At 35.7% G+C, this 20,272-nt stretch overlaps 1 protein-coding gene across 6 annotated transcripts in view; it reads left to right on the top strand.

Annotated features, from left to right (window-relative positions):
* Positions 1 to 20,272, top strand: part of MYCBP2 (MYC binding protein 2) — a 275,059-nt gene that overhangs the window by 241,407 nt on the left and 13,380 nt on the right. For 5 of the 6 annotated variants that reach the window (XM_046028200.1, XM_046028199.1, XM_046028198.1 and 2 more), the window contains 12 exons: positions 624 to 689; positions 2,323 to 2,562; positions 2,872 to 2,970; positions 9,679 to 9,759; positions 10,771 to 11,037; positions 11,523 to 11,806; positions 13,192 to 13,288; positions 15,227 to 15,346; positions 16,859 to 16,960; positions 17,672 to 17,800; positions 18,175 to 18,307; positions 19,537 to 19,640. In XM_046028200.1, the coding sequence (XP_045884156.1) occupies positions 624 to 689; positions 2,323 to 2,562; positions 2,872 to 2,970; positions 9,679 to 9,759; positions 10,771 to 11,037; positions 11,523 to 11,806; positions 13,192 to 13,288; positions 15,227 to 15,346; positions 16,859 to 16,960; positions 17,672 to 17,800; positions 18,175 to 18,307; positions 19,537 to 19,640 (1,722 nt within the window). The remainder of the gene's footprint in view (positions 1 to 623; positions 690 to 2,322; positions 2,563 to 2,871; positions 2,971 to 9,678; positions 9,760 to 10,770; positions 11,038 to 11,522; positions 11,807 to 13,191; positions 13,289 to 15,226; positions 15,347 to 16,858; positions 16,961 to 17,671; positions 17,801 to 18,174; positions 18,308 to 19,536; positions 19,641 to 20,272) is intronic. The other variant, XM_046028201.1, reaches the window with a different exon arrangement.

The following is a 20,272-nucleotide window of genomic DNA, read 5'->3' as shown; positions in this document are numbered from 1 at the left end:
ATTGTGACACTCACAAGTATTTGTTGGTTAAGTCACCTACCTTCCTTGCTTTTACCTCCAGAAGCAATGAAAGTATAGCAGAGAGAGTGGGACAGGAGTGACAAAGAGAGTTATGAAAGGTCTCATGATAGAGATAGAATTTAAATCATTAGACTTTGGGGGCGCCTGAGTGGCTCAGCTGGTTAAGCATCTGCCTTTGGCTCAGGTCATGATTCTGGGTCCTGGGATCGAGTCCCGTGTCAGGCTCTGCATCAGGCTCCCTGCTCAGTGGGTAGTCTACCTATCCCTCTGCCCCCTTTCCCCTCTCATGCTCTTTCTTTTTACTCACTCACTCTCAATAAATCTTTAAAAAAGAATCAATCAATTAGTCTTTTTTAGACTTTGGATAAAAAGAGGGAATGCCAAGCTCCTCTTTCAGAGCCCATGGAGACTGAAGGTAGAATTTGTGAGAATAAGGCAAGACTGGAGTTGTAAGAATGTGTTTGGTCGGGCAGAGGGAGTGAGGTCAGTTGGGAAGAAAAATAACAGTTGCTGTTAACGTGATATTGATAGGCCATAAGAAATCATTGTAAATTCAGAACCAGGAATATAGGATAATAATTGTTGTGAATTGTCTATTTTAGAATAAAGTTACCTCAATGACCTTCTTAACTGGCAAAGCAGTAGAAGATTTGTGCAGAATAAAGCAGGTAATTAAAATTTTGTCATTAAATTTTTCGCTACCTAAGGAGGAATTCTTCTCAGCCTCCACTGTTAAATTCTAATTTTGGCATGCTACTAAAGTATTACAGAAAATCATCTGTTTATAAAACACTAACCTGACAAATATTCCAGATATAGGAACATTTATAACCATCCCTGTGCTAAACATCTTATCCATTAGTGTCCTAAATGTTCTCCTGACATGAACGCTTATACTGTACGTACAGTCCTCCAATCTACCTCCACCTCCCTTACAAAGATTCAGGGTGCCTTAAATGCATCATAGATCCAATTCACAATGAACACCTACACTTTAGGTTAAAATGTAGATTATTGTCCTCCAGCCTGAATCTATTATTTAGAACACTGAAACTGTATCCAGACTGCAAGTTGATCTTCAAAACCATCTCTAGAAACAAGTTGGATTTTATTTGGGTGTGTATCTGAGATTCTGTATAAACTGACTTGTGTTAGTGAAACTTTATCAGAGTTCTTCTATAGCAACTCTGTCCCATAAATGTTGACCACTTGTTTGCTGTGTTTTTCAAATCATGGAAAGAATGAATTGAGATTTTGGATTAAATAATTTTGTTTAAAAAGCTAAAAAATTTAGGGAAATAATCCTATTCAGTGAGGTACTATTTATTTATACTTAATGTTCTTTCTAGAAAATTGGCATTATCAATTAAAATAATACCAATTTAGATGTCTACATAAATAATGTAGAAGTCCCAGCTCATTTCTCTTTGACATCAAATAACATAAGAACGGTTTTCATGTTATCAAGTGAATAATGTCAAAACCATTTCACAGTGCATTGAACTTTAATCCTTGAAAAAAAAGTTTCACTCTTGGTAAAATACAGTGAAATAAGAAATCATAAAAGTGCAGTTACATACAATTTTTCTTCAAAAGTAAAACATATTGGGCGCCTGGGTGGCTCAGTGGTTTAAGCCTCTGCCTTCAGCTCAGGTCATGATCTCAGGGTCCTGGGATTGAGTCCCACATCGGGCTCTCTGCTTGGCAGGGAGCCTGCTTCCTCCCTCTTTCTCTGCCTGCCTCTCTGCCTACTTGTGATCTCTCTCTGTCAAATAAATAAATAAAATCTTTAAAAAAAAAAAAGTAAAACATATTAAGTAACTGCACATCAAAAATCCTCATCTTTTTAAAAAAAAATTTATCTTTAAATGGTGCTTTAATGTGAAGATGCACCCAAAAAAAAAAAAAAAAGCACAAAACAGGGCCCCATGTTGATCTTGTGAGTGCTCCTACTCATAGTCAGTATACGGAAAGGACAGTCACATATAAAGTGATTAGTGATGTTGCTTATATAACTTGTCCCTGGAAAGTGCTCAGACCTGCATTTTAATTCTCAGCTCCATCTCGTACTAAGAATCCTTTAACCTGTGTTAACCTCACTTCATCTGTGTAATAACTACTATAGTACTACTTACCCTCACAAGGTTTAAGTAAGATAATCAGTGTGAAGTAACACAGTAAACTTTGGTCTCTGCACAAGTCTTTGTGATTTGAGCTTGCTGTTATTAGCGCTAAGTCTAGGACAGTGATAAGAGAGTGAGACAGCTGTATCAGGTTTCTATCCCTCTTCTGTTATGCTAGGTTGATCTGGATTCCAGGCACATTGGTTGGGTAACAAGTGAACTCCCAGGAGGGGATAATCACATCATCAAGATTGAATTAAAGGGCCCAGAAAATACACTGAGAGTTCGACAAGTAAAAGTCCTGGGCTGGAAGGATGGCGAAAGCACCAAAATTGCTGGCCAGATCTCAGCCAGCGTGGCCCAGCAAAGGAACTGCGAAGCCGAGACTCTGCGAGTATTCAGACTTATTACATCTCAAGTGAGTGTCCTTACTACATAATCTAGCACAGGATGCCCTGAAATAAAATATCACTCAATAATAATACCAAAACAGTAACAAAATACTTTGTAAAACTTGTTAGAGATGACTGGCAACAGATGTGACCCATTTTCTCTTCTTCTCGTAGCCCCAGATTCCTGTGTTTCATTTTGCACTCGTAATTCTTAAAAGTATGGCAAGGATAGCATAGTAATATTATAAAACCTGCAGAATTAGCTCATGCATCCTTTAGCTTCCACACTAGTAATTACTGCCATTGATCTCATGTCATGCTCCTGTCTTCATCAGGTATTTGGAAAGCTCATCTCTGGAGATGCTGAACCTACACCAGAACAAGAGGAAAAAGCACTACTGTCCTCACCTGAAGGAGAGGAAAAAGTATACAATGTATTTATTTGTATTCTAAAGATATTTATTTCCCTTTTTCATTTTCTTTTGTTCAGTGAAATTACCTATTGCCATGTATTTTAATGGATAGGTGATAGTTTATATGCAGTTAATATTTTTTACTTTAATTAGAAGATGAAGAAACTATCAAAAGAAATTATTTGTTTATATATGATCTAGCTAGCATTATAAGTAACAACAAAATTTCCTCTGTATCTTGGGCTGTTGTGTTCAAGTGTTGGGATTTGTAAAATCAGCTTAGTCATTTACTGTAATGTGCGCCGTCAGTGATCTCCTTCCTCCATTTAATCTGCCTTTCACAGTCTCGTTCACAAATACTGTCTCCTCGAGGAATCTTCTTTAAGATTTCCCCCCCAAAATATGCAGTTTTCCTTCTGCTAAACTTCATCATAGTTTCTATGAGTCTCTTCTCGATTTCTTCCATATGTTTATTTGTACACAGGTTGTCTCTTCTACTGAATCATAGCTCCTTAAAAACCAGGTACATATCTGATTAGTCTTTATATCCATGGCATAAACACACATACATTCAGTCTATTTTTATTGGAATAACCTGTTCTTTATCTTGTTTTTGAAATTTCTTTTAAAATGTGGTTGCCTTTACTTATTTGGCCTATTCTAAAGCACTATACCCAAGAGGAAAATCTCACCTATTTCCAAAAAGAGGTCAAGCCTGACCGGTCTCAATATTCTTATGTTGTTAGATGTTACAGATAATCACCTTGGCAGCTCTTTGAAAGATAATTTCAAGGATTTACGTAGTCTAGCTCTGTGCCTTCTGATGTAGTAATGTCTAAGTCATCCGCATCTTTCTATTTGGGCTCCATAGAAAATAAGATTTTATAAAGTCTGGTTGTTTCTTTTAGCATCCTGTGGCGATATCGTTTGAATGACTACAAAACTATGTGTTCATTAAATCAACTGAATTTTAGCAAATGGTGATTTTGTGCTAAGTAACTATGGTAATTGGTACCAAGCCCTCAGAAAACTGTGTGTTTTCTTAGATAAGAACCTTTCACACAACCCCAAAAAAGAAATCAGTAGGGATACTGTATAACATATAATCTATTTTTTATGTATGTGAAACATTGCACATGTCACAGGGTTTCAGAGTACATTGAAAGTACTATGCCCTGCAGCAGTCAGAGGAGGCTTTTGGGTAGGTATTGGGTATGACATGGACTGGAAAGGGAATGAGTCAGAGTTAGCATGACAGAAGGGATTTGAGTAGAGCTCTTTGAAGAGGCTGGACTAACAGTAGGAGAGTGCAGGTTGAGATGTTAAGGTTGACTGGGAAAGTTTATGTTAGTGGTAAGATGCCCATGAAATAGCATAATTATTAAGAGAATCATTTTTTACATGAGGTTTTTGAAGTAGAATTTAGATAAGGAAAAAATTCATCCTTTTAAACTGTATTGTTTGATGAATTTTGACCAATATATACAGTAGTAAAATCATCACTCCTAAAATGTCCCTCTGGGTGCTTTGCAGTCAGTCCTCTCACCTCATGCCTAGAGCCTGGCAACCACTGAACTATTTTCTACTCCTAGAGTGTTGCCTTTCCCCAGATGTCATATAAATGGAACCAGATAGAATGTAACCTTTTCTTATGGTTTCTTTCTTTTGGTATAATAATGTTGAGATTCATCCATGTAGGAACACCTATCAGTAGTTGTTTCTTTTGGTTGCTGAGAAGTGTTCCATTATATGGATTTACCATAATTTGTTTATTCTTTGACCTTTTGATGGGTATTTATGTTGTTTCTTTGTTGGCTATTAATAAATAAAGCTGGTTTTTGTATGGGTATGTTTTCATTTTTCTTGGATAAATACCTGTGAGTAGAAGTGCTGGGTTGTATGGTAAGTGTATGTCTAACTTTATAAGAAACTGCTGAACTCTTTCCAAAGTGATTGAACCAATTTGCATTTTTACCAGCAGTGTATGAGATTTCCAGTTGCTCCACATTCTCTCAACAGCACTTAGGATTGTCACTCTTTTTAATGTTGGCCATTGTAGTAGGTATGTAGCAGTATCTCATTGTGGTTTTAATATGGATTTCTCTGATGATTAGTAATGTTGAGAAAATTTTCATGTGCTTATTTGCCATCACTTTATTTAGTGAGGTATCTGTTCAAATTTTTACCCCTATTTTTTTTTTAATATTAGGTTGTAAGATTTTTTTTTATATATGTATTGAAGATAAAGACTCCTTAGCCAATATGTGTTTTCAGATATTTTCTCCTACTCTGTGGTTTATCTTTCAGGGACAGAAGTTTTTTGGGGTTTTTGTTTGTTTTTTGGGAATAGAGTTTTTGATCTTGATGAAGTATAATTCAGTCTGTTTTTTTCCAAATGACTTGTGATTTTTTTATCTTACCTAAAATTTAATGTCACAACGATTTTATTTCTTCTAAAAGCAATAGAGTTTTAATTCTTTTGTTTATAGCCATATACATTTTAAGTTAATTTTTCTTTATAGTGTGAGGTCCGAGTTGAGTTTCATTTATTCATTTTTTTTAATCTTTTTATTCTATTGGGATGGTGGATTTTTTTTTAGATTTTATTTATTAAAGAGAGAAAGCACGAGTAGGATGAAGGGCAGAGGGAGAAGCAGACCCCCTGCTGAGCAGGTAGCCCAGTGCAGGGCTCTGTCTCAGAACCCTTGAGATCATGACCTGAGCCAAAGGCAGATGTTTAACCTACTGAGCCACCCAAGTGCCCCAAAATTTCATTTATTTTTGCGTGTAGATGGCCAGTTGTTCCACCACCATTTGTTGAAAAAAAGCTGTCCTTTATCAATAATAAATTCACCATAAATATGTAGGTTTGTTTCTTATTCTGCACTCTTTCCATTGATCTGTATGTATATTCTTACACCAACATCAGAGTGTCTTGATTACTGCAGCTTACGGAAATCATGAGATCAGATTCCAACCTGGTTCTTTTTTAAGTTATTTTGACTATTCTAGGCCCTTTATATTTTCATATAAAGCTTAGAACCAGTTTGTCTTTTCCTCTTCTTAAAAAAAAAAAAAAAACCTGAAATATTGATTGTAACTGTACCAAATTGCTAAGTGATTTGGGGAGAATTGACATCTTAGTAATATTGAGTGTTCCTATCTGTGAACATGATATATTTCTCCATTTATCTAAATCTTCTTGAATTTTTGTCAGCAGTGTTTTGTAGTTCATTGTACAGGTCTTGTACCCATCTTGATCCCTAAATATATTAATAATAACAATAATCTGTAAATAATAATTGTTTTTGATGCTATGCAAATGGTATTTTTTATTTCACTTTTCAGTTCATTTCTAGTATGTAAAAATATAATTGTGATCTTCTTAAATTCACTTATTAGTTCTAGAAGGGTTTTTTTGTAGATTTTTTAGGATTTTCTTCATAGATAATCATGTTGTCTACAAAGAAAGTTGGTTTTACTTCCTTCCCAGCCCATATGCCTTAAATTTTTTTTCTTGTGTTAGTGTAATAGCTAAGACCTTCAATACCAAGTGGTGACATCAGACATCTTTGCCTTTTCTGGATCTTAATAAGAAACGTTCAGTCTTTCACCATAAGTGTGATGATCGCTGTAGATTTGTAAATGCGCTAGTCAGATTGAAGATGTTTCTTTCTATTCCTAGTTTTCTGAGAGCTTTTATCAAATAGGTATTCTTTTGAATACCTGTTGACAGAGAGAGGGAACACAAGCAGAGGGAGTGGGAGAGGGAGAAGCAGGCTTCCTGTGGAGCAGAGAGCCCAATATGGGGCTCAATCCCAGGACCCTGGGATCACGACCTGAGCCGAAGGCAGACACTTAATGACTGAGCCACCCTGGTGCCCCTCAAATGGATATTCTTAAATATTTTTCTTTTTATGCATTAAGATAATCCATATATTGCTATATGTTAGTAGATATGTCAGTGTATTTTTCTTTAATAAAGGGAAGCTAATGAACTAGCGGAGTGATAACTAAAAGGTATAGTGTTTCTTTTTTGGAGTAATGAAAATGCTCTAAAATTAACTGTGGTGGTAGTTGCACATATATTTGAATATACTGTAAACCATTGAATTGTATATTTTAAATGAGTGAATAGTATGTTAACTATATCTCAAAGCTATTTTTTTAATTATGTTGGTCACCATATGGTACATCATTAGTTTATTGTTTTGTTTTGTTTTTTTAAGATTTTATTTATTTGACAGGGAGAGCAAGTGAGAGAGGGAATACAAGCTGGGGGACTGGGAGAGGGAGAAGCAGGCTTCCCGCTGAGCAGGGAGCCTGATGGGGGGCTTGATCCCAGGACCCTGGGATCATGACCGAGCCAAAGGCAGACACTCAACTACTGCCCACAGGCACCCCACATCATTCGTTTTTGATGCAGCGTTCCATGATTCATTGTTTGCATATAACTCCCAGTTCTCCATGTAAACGTGCCCTCCTTAATACCCATGAGGGGACTAACCCGTCCCTCCACCCCTCTCTGCTCTGAAACCTTCAGTTTGTTTCCTGGAGTCCATAGTCTCTCCTGGTTCGTCTCCCCCCTCTGATTTCCCCCTCTTCATTTTTCCCTTCCTTCTAATGTTCTCCGTGCTATTCCTTACGTTCCACATGTAAGTGAAACCATATGATGATTGTCTTTCTCTGCCTAACTTATTTCACTTAGCATAATCCCCTCGAGTTCCATCTATGTCAGTGCAAATGGTGGGTATTCATCCTTTCTGATGGCTGAGTAATACTCCATTGTATATCTCAAAGCTATTTAAGAAAATTCTGAAAGAACTTTTAAAATAAGAAGATAAAGTAACTGTGTAAAAAGAATTCATTTGTTAATGTATAATCTAGCTAGCATTTCAAATAGCAAGAGAATTATTCTACCAGTGTGCTTTCTTTAACAGATACAAGGCTAATGCAGTTATCTGTTCTTCTTGACTGAACTTGGATAGTTTTGTGCTTCAAGTATTTTCTCATTTCATCTAAGTTGCTAAATTGTTTGATGTAAGTTGTTAATAATATACCCTTATTATCCTTTTAATATCAATAGAATCTGTAGTGGTGTATCTTCTTTTATTACTTCTTCCCATCTGCTTTGTGTTTGATTTGTTCTTTTTCTAGTTTCAAAGACTTGAGATCTTTTTATATAAGTACTGGTATGGTTTTCTTTTTAGCACTGCTTTAGGCAAGTGTTACAAATTTTGGTGTGTTGGTTATATGTTCTTTCTCTTTTCATTAGTTCAGAATATTTTTTTATTTCCATTTTGATTTCTTCTTTGACCCCTGGATAATTTAGAAGTTTCTTGTTTAGTTTCTAAATATTTGGGGATTTTTCTATTTTAGCTTTCTATTACTAATTTCTAGTATAATTCACTGAAGTCAAAGAATATACTTTGTATAATTTCAGGTCTTTTAAAATTGTTAAGATTTGAATTCTGACTCACTTACTTTAGCGAATATCCACATGCCCTTGAAAAGAACTCTAACTCTGTTTTTGTTTTATGAGGAGGCTCTATAATTATCAGTTCAGTTTGGTTGATAGTTTTGTTCAAGTCTTCAGGAGCTTTACTGATTATCGTTTTTTCATTTACTTATTCTTTCAAGTGCAAAGAAAGTTTCGAAGTGTCCACCTGTGTATGTACTTATCTATTTGGGTTTTAGTTTACCTCATTGCAAACTTCATCTGTCTGATAGGCACCAAAATTATATGGTTTTGTAGATGATCAGCTCTTTTTCATTAAGGTTGCCATTGCATGCTCTTGTAGCTTTCTCTAGCCTAAGGAAAGTGAAACTGAGAGTCATTTTTTATTCTTAGAAGAGAAGCTTTTCGTTACTTTCCTTACCTGTAAAAACAAACATCATATTTACCTTATGGGCTTGTTGTGAAGATTAAATAAGAGGATGTGTGTGTGTGATAACTATATGGCTGGGTATCTGAACCTTAGGAGAGTACCATTCACATAATAAGCACTATAAAATGTCAGTCTTTATTTCTCTTCTTATGATATGTTTCTTTGACTCCTGTTAGCAGTAGATTAGCCTACTCTAAGAATACCATTATCATAGAGTTCTGTTAGGATATTTCCCTTTTAATCAAATATCATTTTCTGAGTTGTTCTAAAAACTAAATGTAGGATCCTTACAATTTAGAAATAGATGTAATTAAAGTGAATCAAATTGACAGATTAAAGAAGTTCATGAAAAGGTGGTATGCTTCTCTGGATTTCTTAAATTCAGAAATTTTTCTTTTTTTTTTTTTATAGTCAACATTAGCCAATAGTGGTTTCTTCAAACCTTATCCTTTGTCTTAGTGTTACAGACCTCAATTTAAAATAAATTCATCTTAGGGGCGCCTGGGTGGCTCAGTGGATTAAAGCCTCTGCCTTTCGCTCAGGTCATGATCTCAGGGTCCTGGGATCGAGCCCCATATCGGGCTCTCTACTTGGCGGGGAGCCTGCTTCCTCCTCTCTCTCTCTCTCTCTCTCTCTCTCTCTCTCTCTCTCTCTGCCTGTCTCTCTCCCTACTTGTGATCTCTGTCTGTCAAATAAATAAAATCTTTAAAAAATAATAAAATAAATTCATCTTATAAAAAAATACCTGCATAGTTAATTCTCAAGATACTTTAAGATCAAATATACAAATTTTATTCAAAGAGCCTGGTGGGTTTTTTTTCTTCTCTTTTTGTGTGTAAAGGCAACATCAGATGCTGACCTGAAAGAACATATGGTTGGAATCATATTCAGCAGGAGTAAGCTGACTAATTTACAAAAACAGGTTGGTAAATAGTCATTTCATTATCTTCATCAGTTTTTGTTTCTAAGGTCTAAAGTATTGTCCAAAATTTATGGAGGCATTTTTATGCTGACTCTTTTATAGGTCCTGTAGACTGTATCTGCCTTTTTCTAGAGACGAAGGAGTATATAGGCATACCTGCATCACTTTAAAGATTTTGTTATTAATGTTAACTTTCTTACCTTACTACTATTTGTAATTTCTCATTTTCAGGTAGATTGTTTCATCTAGCTATATCAAAGTTCATTTGCATTTTCTGTGTTCCTTTTCCCACTGTTTTTTGTGTCAGTTGACTTTTTTTTCCTGAGCGATTATAGTGTTAACTAAATCAGTGCTAATATTTTTAATTATAAAGAGGTGGAGTAGTGCTAGATTGTTCATATAATGGAGTACCTACATTACATAATAATCAGCCCTTCAGAAGTCAAATAAAACACTGGTTTTAAATTAGCCCATTATTTTAACTTTCATCATGTTAAATCTTATTTAAATAAATAAATTTATTTGTGCTTTGTCTTTTTAACAATGTATCATTGAATCTTAGATTCTACCAGTTATAAAATGCACTGTATTTCATGTATCACTAAAAAAAGAAAATTTGCTTCCAGTTATGTTATGAATGCCATCAATTATAAAACACATTATGAATAGAAATGCTAATGATATATGGAAGGAAAATATGGCTTGAAGTGATAAATTATGGTAATTTGCTTTTGTTTGATGTCTTAAACCACAGGCAAGGGTATCGGCAACTTGTATGTAAATAGTTTCTACATAGTAGTTGTTTCAAATATTAAGATTTTTATTATGGTTCTGCTAGATTTTCTTAATTGTTTATAAGATGAATTAAAATGGTATGATGGAGAACTTATGGGGAGAAAGAATTAAATTGACCATCAACTAATATTCTTGTCTTTCTTTTTTTTTTACTAGAAGTAATACATCAGATTTGTAAGTATGTTTTTACATATCCTTTATGTTGTCTTTAAATAGGTGTGTGCTCACATCGTCCAGGCTATTCGCATGGAAGCCACCAGAGTTCGCGAAGAATGGGAACATGCTATATCAAGCAAAGAAAATGCCAATTCTCAGCCCAATGATGAAGATGCCTCCTCTGATGCTTACTGCTTTGAGCTGCTTTCTATGGTCTTAGCCCTGAGTGGCTCTAACGTGGGCCGCCAATATCTGGCTCAGCAGCTAACTCTGCTCCAGGATCTCTTTTCACTGCTCCATACGGCCTCTCCTCGAGTCCAGAGACAGGTGACTGGTCATTCCACCTACCTTTTTTCTTACTTGTTCCTCAAAACACTTAAAAATTACATTATCAAAGAGAATCACCTTAGGATCTTAACTGTTGATCTTTATTTTTTGTTACTTTGTTTTTGGATTACATTTTAACTCCATGCTTTTTGTTTTTGACTCATTGTAATGAGAATACGGAAGAACAAAATCTGTTCTATTTTACTACTATGCTGTTGCGATAAAGAATATCCTGTCTACTAATTGTCTTGTGACCATGGGATGTGTAATGTTTCTTTATTCCTGACCAAATAAAGACATGTTTTTTTCTTGCTGCCCTGGAGGGGTAATTACCACTTCAGAAATTAAAATAGTGTTTAAATCACATTTTTGTCCTTCTGAAAGCCTTTGGAGTCCTGGAACAACCGCTAGGCTCATTTAAAAAAATGAGAACTTTAGAACAACAATCTTTAAGACGAATTCTTTCCTTTTATTTTTCTTATCAGGTAACCTCCTTACTAAGACGAGTGTTGCCTGAGGTGACCCCTAATCGTCTGGCCAGCATCATAGGAGTAAAATCCCTTCCCCCAGCAGATATCAGTGATATCATTCACTCAACAGAAAAAGGAGATTGGAATAAACTAGGTATCTTGGACATGTTTCTGGGATGCATTGCCAAAGCACTCACAGTACAGCTAAAAGCCAAAGGAACTACCATCACAGGAACAGCTGGTACCTCTGTGGGCAAAGGTGTTACCACAGTTACTCTTCCAATGATTTTCAATTCCAGGTTGGTCATTGCATCTGTTTTAGTAGTAAAATAGTAAATCCTATTTGGAGAATTAAAACAGGATTTCAAATTCCACCTTGTTTGCTTGTTTACCAAATAGAAGCATAAACAACTAATGCATGTATAAAAGAGAATGCTGTATATAACCAAGGTGTAGTTTCAAATTAATGGGGAAAGTATATTGGTATGTTGAATGTAATGTTGGAATACTTCTCATGTAGAAAAATATTGTAGGCCTCTATCTCACACCATATACAAAAGTAAACTTGAGATCAATTAAAGCTTTATGTATATTTCCTTTAAAAATCTACTAGGACAAATTAAAGAAGAATATTTTTGTAATCTTCAATCCAGGAAGACCTCCTTAAAACACAGAATACAAATGTCACAGAGGAAAAATTCTCAGATTTGGCTACATAAAATTGAAGGATAATTATATGAAAATGTTTTTAAAATATAAACTGACCTGAAAATATTTAACACCTACATAGTAGAGAATAAATTATTAGTCATAATATTTTTAAAATGACTACAAATTAATGAGAAAGACAAACAACTGATAGAAAAATATATGACAAGAGAGTTAGTTCCAAGAAGAAAAATTGCAAATGCCAGTAGACAAAGGAAAAGACACTTAACTGGGAATCAGAGATATGTAGATTAAAACAGTAGGACAATATCTTTGTCTTGGCAGCATTATGAAGAGATAGGCATTTTTTTATGGCATCTAATGTAGATTACTACAGCCTTTTTGGATGTCAGTTTAATAACATATCACTGTATTTAAAATATGCCTATCCTTTGACCTACCAGTTCTATTCCTAGATATTTATACATGTGCACAAAAATATATGCAAGGAAGTTTGATACAGAATTGTGTATAACAGCAGAAGATTAGACATCCGGAACAGTCTAGTCAAAGAGCCAGTCCATGATATTAAGTAATACCAAAATATAAATCAGTGTGTTGTTTTCTTCATCTAGATAGTCTTACAAAAGAAAAAAAAGTCAGCTGAAATAAAGAGTACTATACTCAGTGATGTAGTTGACATATTCTGGTGCAAGCTCTTAATATCTCTGTCTGTGTGGATTGGTAACAAATAGTTTGTGGTCTGTGAATATGCTTTGAACAGCTCTGTTCTAGAAGATGCAGACTACAAAAATAATATACAAACAAATACGTGAAAGGGAACATGTATCAGAATAGCTACTCTCAGGGTTGAAGTTGAATATCTTACGGGTGATATTTTGATTAATTTTTTTTTAATTCTTTAGTTGTCTGGATCGTTTAAAAAATTAAAATGCATGCTGAAATATAGCAGTTTTCATCGTATTTATCTGTAACTGTCACTGCGTAGTTTGCAAATGCTGACTTTTCTTTCTAGTTATGTCCGTCGAGGTGAAAGTCATTGGTGGATGAAGGGCTCAACTCCTACCCAAATCTCAGAGATCATCATTAAACTTATCAAGGATATGGCAGCAGTGAGTTCCCATCCTCCTGATCATTATGTCACTGAAGTGCAGTCAAAATCTGATTAAAAGGAGCTTATTCTGCTACCTTAATAGCAGAAGTACATTGGTGTTATTTTGCTTTACTTAAAGCCTCTGTTCAGTAGGTTAACTATCATGCTGTCTGTCTTTTCAGTCAGTGATTAATTTGTCCTTTGTGAAAACTGTTCGTTTCAAGCTTTCCAGTTAATTTACTTGCGAATTGTTATATTAGTCTTCTAAGACTTAACTTAAAAAATGAAATACACTTTTTTTGAGCCTGACAAATCAAAACCCTAAAGGAAAAACAAAAGTTTCTCATTTTCTTTAGTTCTCCTGGTTTAAAAACCTTTTACTCTTCTTTATTAATATTCTCTGTCATTGTTGTTAGATGTTCTTTTCGGCGAGATCTGGGAGTGTGGATAAAAGGGAATTACTTCTCAAAGTAGTACTGGGTTCTTATTGGTTGCTCCACAATGCTAGTTTCCTCAAACTCCATTATATTTTCAGGCTCATGAGGGCAAGATGCTGTGGAATGTGGGCTTCTGAGAGAGAGATCAGACATAACATCTTGGAGGAGGAGGAAGTGGAACTGCCTCTTAAGAGATCAATAGCAAATGGATGGGAGACAAGAGAGGATATTCTGGGAATATAGGAAGTTCTGTCACTTTTCCCAACAGCAAAGACATTTCCTCAATTGGAAAAATGGAGAACTTTCTCACTTTTCAATAAGTCTTTCTCAGCATGTTCACTGGATGAAAATACCAAGGAAAAATATTTAGGAACTCCTAAATTCTATGATAGTCAGGTGTTTATGTTCAGCAAAAACCAAGTTATTAGTTGTAGGGTCACCTGGGTGGCTCAGTCAGTTAAGTGTCTGTCTTCGGTTCCGGTCATGATCTCAAGGTCCTGGGATCAAGCCCTGTGTCAGGCTCTCTGCTCAGTGGAGAGCCTGCTTCTCCCTCTCCTTATGCTCCCCCTGCTTGTTCTCTCTTGCTCTCTCTCTCAAATAAATAAATAAATAAAGTTTTTTAAATAAATAAAAGAGGTTTTTTTCTTTTTATTTGAACCCACTTATGCTCTCCAGTTCTAGTAGTCATCTAAAAGCAATTCACTTACCTATATTAAATTTTGTGTTCAATAACAAATCTTCATAATCAGAATTTCTGGAGCATAGATACTTTAGTACTATTTTTTTTTAAGATTTTATTTATTTATTTTGGGAGAGAAAGTGAAAGAGAGCATGAGAGGGGAGAAGGTCAGAGGGAGAAGCAGACTCCCCGCAGAGCTTGGAGCCCAGTATAGGACTCGATGCAGGACTCGATCCCCGGACTCTGGGATCATGACCTGAGCCCAAGGCAGTGGCTTAACTAACTGAGCCACCCAGGCCCCTGATACTTCAATACTTCTGTTAATGTTTTTATCTAAACGTAAGAGAAAATACTCTTGAGCTCTATAGAAAAAGAGTACTGAGAACCTGATTTTTTATTTACTTTCCAATCATTAAAATAGTGATTAGAAGTTGAATTTTTCATAGAGTTGTGAAGGATTTTTATTTCAGAAGTATGCCCTTGAATCTAAAGCTGCACTCACAGGGGTACGTGGTAGCTCAGTCGGTTGATCGTCCAACTCTTGATTTCCAGCTCAAGTCATGATCTCAGGGTCATGAGATTGAGCCCCACAGCGGGCTCCTCACTCAACAGGGAGTCTTCTTTCTTCTTCTCCCTCTCCCTCTGCTCTTCCCCCGACTCATGCACTCTCTCTCTGGCTCTCCCTCTTTTTCCCTCTCTCTCAAATAAATACATAAGTAAAATCTTTTTTTAAAAGTTGAACTAACAAATCTTTCCTTTTGATGAGTTTTATCTAAGAGAAGAGAATTTACTATTACTGTTATACATGTCTGGTTACTTATTATTCTCTCTTTCTCAATAGGGTCATCTGTCTGAAGCATGGTCCCGAGTGACAAAAAATGCCATTGCAGAAACCATCATTGCCCTGACCAAGATGGAGGAAGAATTTAGATCTCCAGTGAGATGTATTGCAACAACTAGGGTAGGAGTTCCTTTTTATGTGGTCTTTATCATTGCAGTAATTAGTTTGAACAAACTTAAATAAATAAATCAGCTTAATCCAATTTTTTACCAAATACTGTATTTACTGAAAAAGTGTGAAAGGCTTTTTTGAATTATGAATTAAGTATAGTGGTTATAAACACTCACTGTTATGTGTTCTTTATTTCATTTTTGTTATTTTGGGGGAGGCTAAGGATCAACTTAGAAAAGGCTAAGTTCCATTATGTTGTCTTTCTAGTAATGTCTTTACTGTAGCTCACACAATAAACTTAGTGTCACCCTTATGCTCAGATAGACTGAAGCTCCTTCAAAGACAAGGCCCTCCCTTACTCGTTTGGTGTGGCCTAATTATTCTAAAGCAGAGCCTACCTATGGGATTTACAGACCTTACTTTTTAAAAAGCAAAAAGCCCTGGACAAGGTGGGGCAGACTCTCTTAGCTAGAAAGTAGGATTGCATTCTTCAGGTGAGACATCTATAGTCACTTTTGACTTACCAAATTTCATGTCCTGTATACATCCAAAAGAGATTAGGGGTTTCCTTGAAGCAGGGCAGTGTGGCAGCATTAGGAAGAAGTAAACACTGACAGAAATTGCTTGATTTAATCTTCTGAAGTCTGGAAAGGAAGACAGATTGTCTTTCTCTGGGGCAGGAAAAGCTGCTTGATGCTGTGCTGCTGGTGAGTGGACTTGTGAAGCAATTCCTAAAACAGCAGAGTTCTAGCACCACGCACATGCATGCTTTCCTTCTGCACCCCCATTTCTCCTTGCACAGTTCATGTTTCTGTTTCTCCTTTTTCTATTTTTCTTTGTCTTCCTCTTCATGTCCGGTGACACTCATATGCAGTTCTTAAATAACTGTTTTTCAGTAATGAAAAAACATATCCTTCCATGAAAAACTGAAGCTCACCCTTTAAGCCCCAGAAAGTTTTGAACTGTTTCTGAGGGCTATTTTCTAAAGTTTGCTAGACATTTACTTACTTCTGACAAAGTATACCAAGGATAGGGCTAGCCATTTAGGGATATACAGAGACTTCTGAGGAGCTGTTATTATCCAGAAGGATTTAATATGTACCCACCCACTCAGGGGACTGTGTAAACTTAAAGTCATTGTGCCACCTTGCTTGGAACATAGTGCCTCGGGCAGATGACACTAGATGGGAAAATTTGCAAGAAGCATTGGTACAGTGAATATTAAATATGTTAATTCATTTACTGATATATTGCTTCCTTAGTAGACCAGTAAAGGATAATGTTATATGTCAGGTAAAAACCAGAATGGCTCATCTAGCAACAGTCAGTAAATATTGAGTGCCTACTGTGCCTATGGCCTATACATCAGTGAGCACATGTGCCTGGTACCTGAGTGCCAGTGGGTATCCATGTATTTTCAAATTCAGCTAGCATTTATTGAGCTATTACAAGGTGTCAAGCAGTCAGTACTTTACAAGTCTTCTGAAAATTCAGTATTGTAACAACCTTTCCTTTTAACAGCTCTGGCTTGCTCTAGCTTCACTGTGCGTGCTGGATCAGGACCATGTAGATCGTCTCTCTTCGGGGAGATGGATGGGAAAGGATGGACAGCAAAAACAAATGGTAAGACCAGAATTGTTTTATAAAAATGTATCTTGTTTTTCTTTATAAAGAATTTTTAAAAATTCTTTTAGCATTTTAAAAAAATTAAAAATTTAAAAAAAGAACCTGCAAGTCAAATCCCACAATTAGCAGAAAATTGTGGCACATTGCCCATGGTCATCTCACAAGTCTGTTTCACTTAGGGTCCCCTCTTCATAGCGTGTTAGAGGCTTTAATTATATAAAAGAGCTATCAGTCTTATGTTAAGAAGGAAATAAGAGCAGTAAGTGAGGCACCGTGACATATCATTTATTCACAAATACACAGTACTTAAAGTAGTTTGATAGGTATTCCTAGGCGCACTGGGAGGGAAGACTTTATAGAGGCCTTTCAACATTTTCTCATTAATGTTCAAGTTTCAAAATGAATCATTTATTCATTTAGCATACAGAATGTTTGAACATAGGGGAAAGAAAGTTGCTTAAGTCATTAATCAAAGTATACCTGCTTATTTTATTAATCATTGAAACTGTTCAGCACGTTAATTATTGAATTAGGGGCTTTTGTACTTGAGTACACTTGCCACAATTCTGTTTAATGTTCAGATTCTAAATTCCTAATAGACTTGCAAAACAGTAACGTTATTGTTGTGAATAAATTACATTCCATTTGTATGAGCATCTGGGACATTCTTGCAAATGTAATATGACATGTGGAAATGCCTTGTTTCAGCCTATGTGTGACAACCATGATGATGGAGAAACTGCAGCCATCATCTTGTGCAACGTATGTGGAAATCTGTGCACTGACTGTGACAGATTCCTTCATCTTCATCGGCGAACCAAGACTCATCAAAGACAGGTGCTGGCTTCCGTCTGTATGCGCAGAGCACTATCTGTAGCATAGGATACATTCAGTAAATTTTAAAATAAATGTGGGAGGGCGGCTTGCTGTGGTGTGAAGAAAGGGACTTTGCAGTCAGAGCCTCAGTGGAGTTCCTAGCCGCCTCATTTATCACAGTGTACATGAAGACAGTCGGCTAACCTGAGACTTAGTTTCCACATTTATAAAAATGGGGCCATTGTCAAGATTCAGGACAAGACTGGAAATATCCAAAACTTCTTAGAGTGCTTAGTAAATAAAAACTATTACTGTTATTGAGTAATTAAATTTTATACTTCCTTCTTCAGAGTGAAAAATAAAATATTTTTCCCTTTTGTTTAATGAAACAATAGGTCTTCAAAGAAGAAGAAGAAGCTATCAAGGTTGACCTTCATGAAGGTTGTGGTAGAACCAAATTGTTCTGGTTGATGGCACTAGCAGATTCTAAAACAATGAAGGCAATGGTGGAATTCCGAGAGCACACAGGTAGCGGAGGATTTAGGATTGAACCATGCCTGCTGCTTAGGATTTAACTAGATGTTCTTTACTTACTGTGAATTACTTAATTGAATTACTTAATGTTCTTTACTTACTGTGAATTACTTAATGTGGATTATTTTGAATGTATTCTGATAACTATGGTATCATTAATCACTGTCTCTTGTTACATGTGCTGGACAATGTTCTATAGCAGAGAGGCATTAGATTTCAAGTAAGGAGCTCTGCTTTGTCACTGACTAGATATGTGCCCTCGAGCAAGTCATTTTATCTCCAAAACACATGGTTTTCTAAAGTAAATCTGGTTGAGATTCTCAGCTTAAAGTTACATTGACTCTTACAGATTCTTAATTTTCAGCACCTCTGTAGTCTGACAGACACAAATTTGTGATGTTGGAGTTAGTAAAAATCTGAACAAATATAACTCTACTCATATTAATTTTTCATGCTACGAGAGCATGGCCTTTTTTCCTCCTGGCTGATTTTTTTTTCTTCTATAGTCTATCAGGGTTATATATTACATTAATAAATGTTCTAATGTTGAACCATGCTTGTATTCATGAGTTAAGCTATCCTTTTTAAAAATCTATTTTTCCTGTAAATATTGCTGAATTCCATTTATTACTGTTATATTTAGAATTTTGGTATCTGTGTTTTAAAATGAGTTTGATCTGCATTCGTATCTTCCTGTCTTTTTTCCTGTTGTTCTGTTCTTGTTTTATGGCTTGTGTTCCTTCTTTGACTGTTTCACACATTGAATTTCCTTGTCATATTGCTCTGTCAGTGCTAGTTCCTTGGATGGGAATTCTTTTTTTCAAGTTTTCATATTCTCTAACAATAGGTTTTCTTCTATGCCTTGTAATTTTGTTATTATAGAAATTCTTAAAGGTTTATCTTTCTTCTGTATATTCTTACATAACTTTTATTATTCTGTTTTGTCTAGAACTATGCTTTTGGAGCTGAGATTTGCCTTATCTGCTCAACCTGCTATGTGTTTGACTTCTAATAGGTCTTTAGTTTCTTCTCCCTTTTTTTGTGTTTAGTTACCTTATAATTAGGACAGCTTACAACCCTTCCACTGTAAAACTGCCAGGCTGGTTTCCTAGTGATAGCAAACTGATACAAACCTGATTTTCCTGTAGGTTTTTTCTACTAGTTGTGTTAGAACATGTAGAAAACCTATTCTTGAGGATTTTTCTTTTTCTTCTTGAACCTAGGCAAGCCAACCACAAGTAGCTCAGAAGCATGCCGCTTCTGTGGTTCTAGGAGTGGAACAGAGTTATCCGCTGTTGGCAGTGTGTGTTCTGATGCAGACTGCCAGGTGAGTATGTGCTTAGATTGTCAAGCTGTCCCAGTAAGGAATAGCATGTATTCCCTTGTGATGTATTTACTTCATGTTAAATAAGAGTTAGAGCTCAGCTCAGCATCACTTCAGTTTTCTAAATTAATATAATCCTGAGGTCAAGACCTAAATGCTTTATCAGAGCTAGAGAATGGATCAGATAAATTTCTCAAACCCCAATAAACATTGTGTGTTTATCAGCTGTCACCATAATAAATATTTAATGTTTGCTCTTGTGCTAGAAAAAGGTAAAAATCTATGGACTGCATTTCCTTGACCTCTTTATTCACTTATTTCCCTATAATCACCTTCCAATATTTGAGAGTTCTCTAGTCCTGAATATCCATACACATATTTCATGCCTTCCAGATATTTTCATTTCCTCAGGTCAGTTAGCAAGAACTTGGATAGGGCCCAGCTAATGAAAGATACCTGTATGTTTTTTGTTTGTTTGTTTGTTTGTTTTAATTTTTTATTTATTATTTTTTTCATAAACATATAATGTATTTTTATCCCCAGGGGTACAGGTCTGTGAATCGCCAGGTTTACACACTTCACAGCACTCACCATAGCACATACCCTCCCCAATGTCCATAACCCCCCTCCCCCTC

Source organism: Meles meles, chromosome 14 (genome assembly GCF_922984935.1).
Source record: "Meles meles chromosome 14, mMelMel3.1 paternal haplotype, whole genome shotgun sequence".
NCBI classification, from domain to species: Eukaryota; Metazoa; Chordata; class Mammalia; order Carnivora; family Mustelidae; genus Meles; species Meles meles.
Note: the sequence above shows the minus strand (reverse complement) of the source record. Positions and strands in the feature narration are given on the sequence as shown.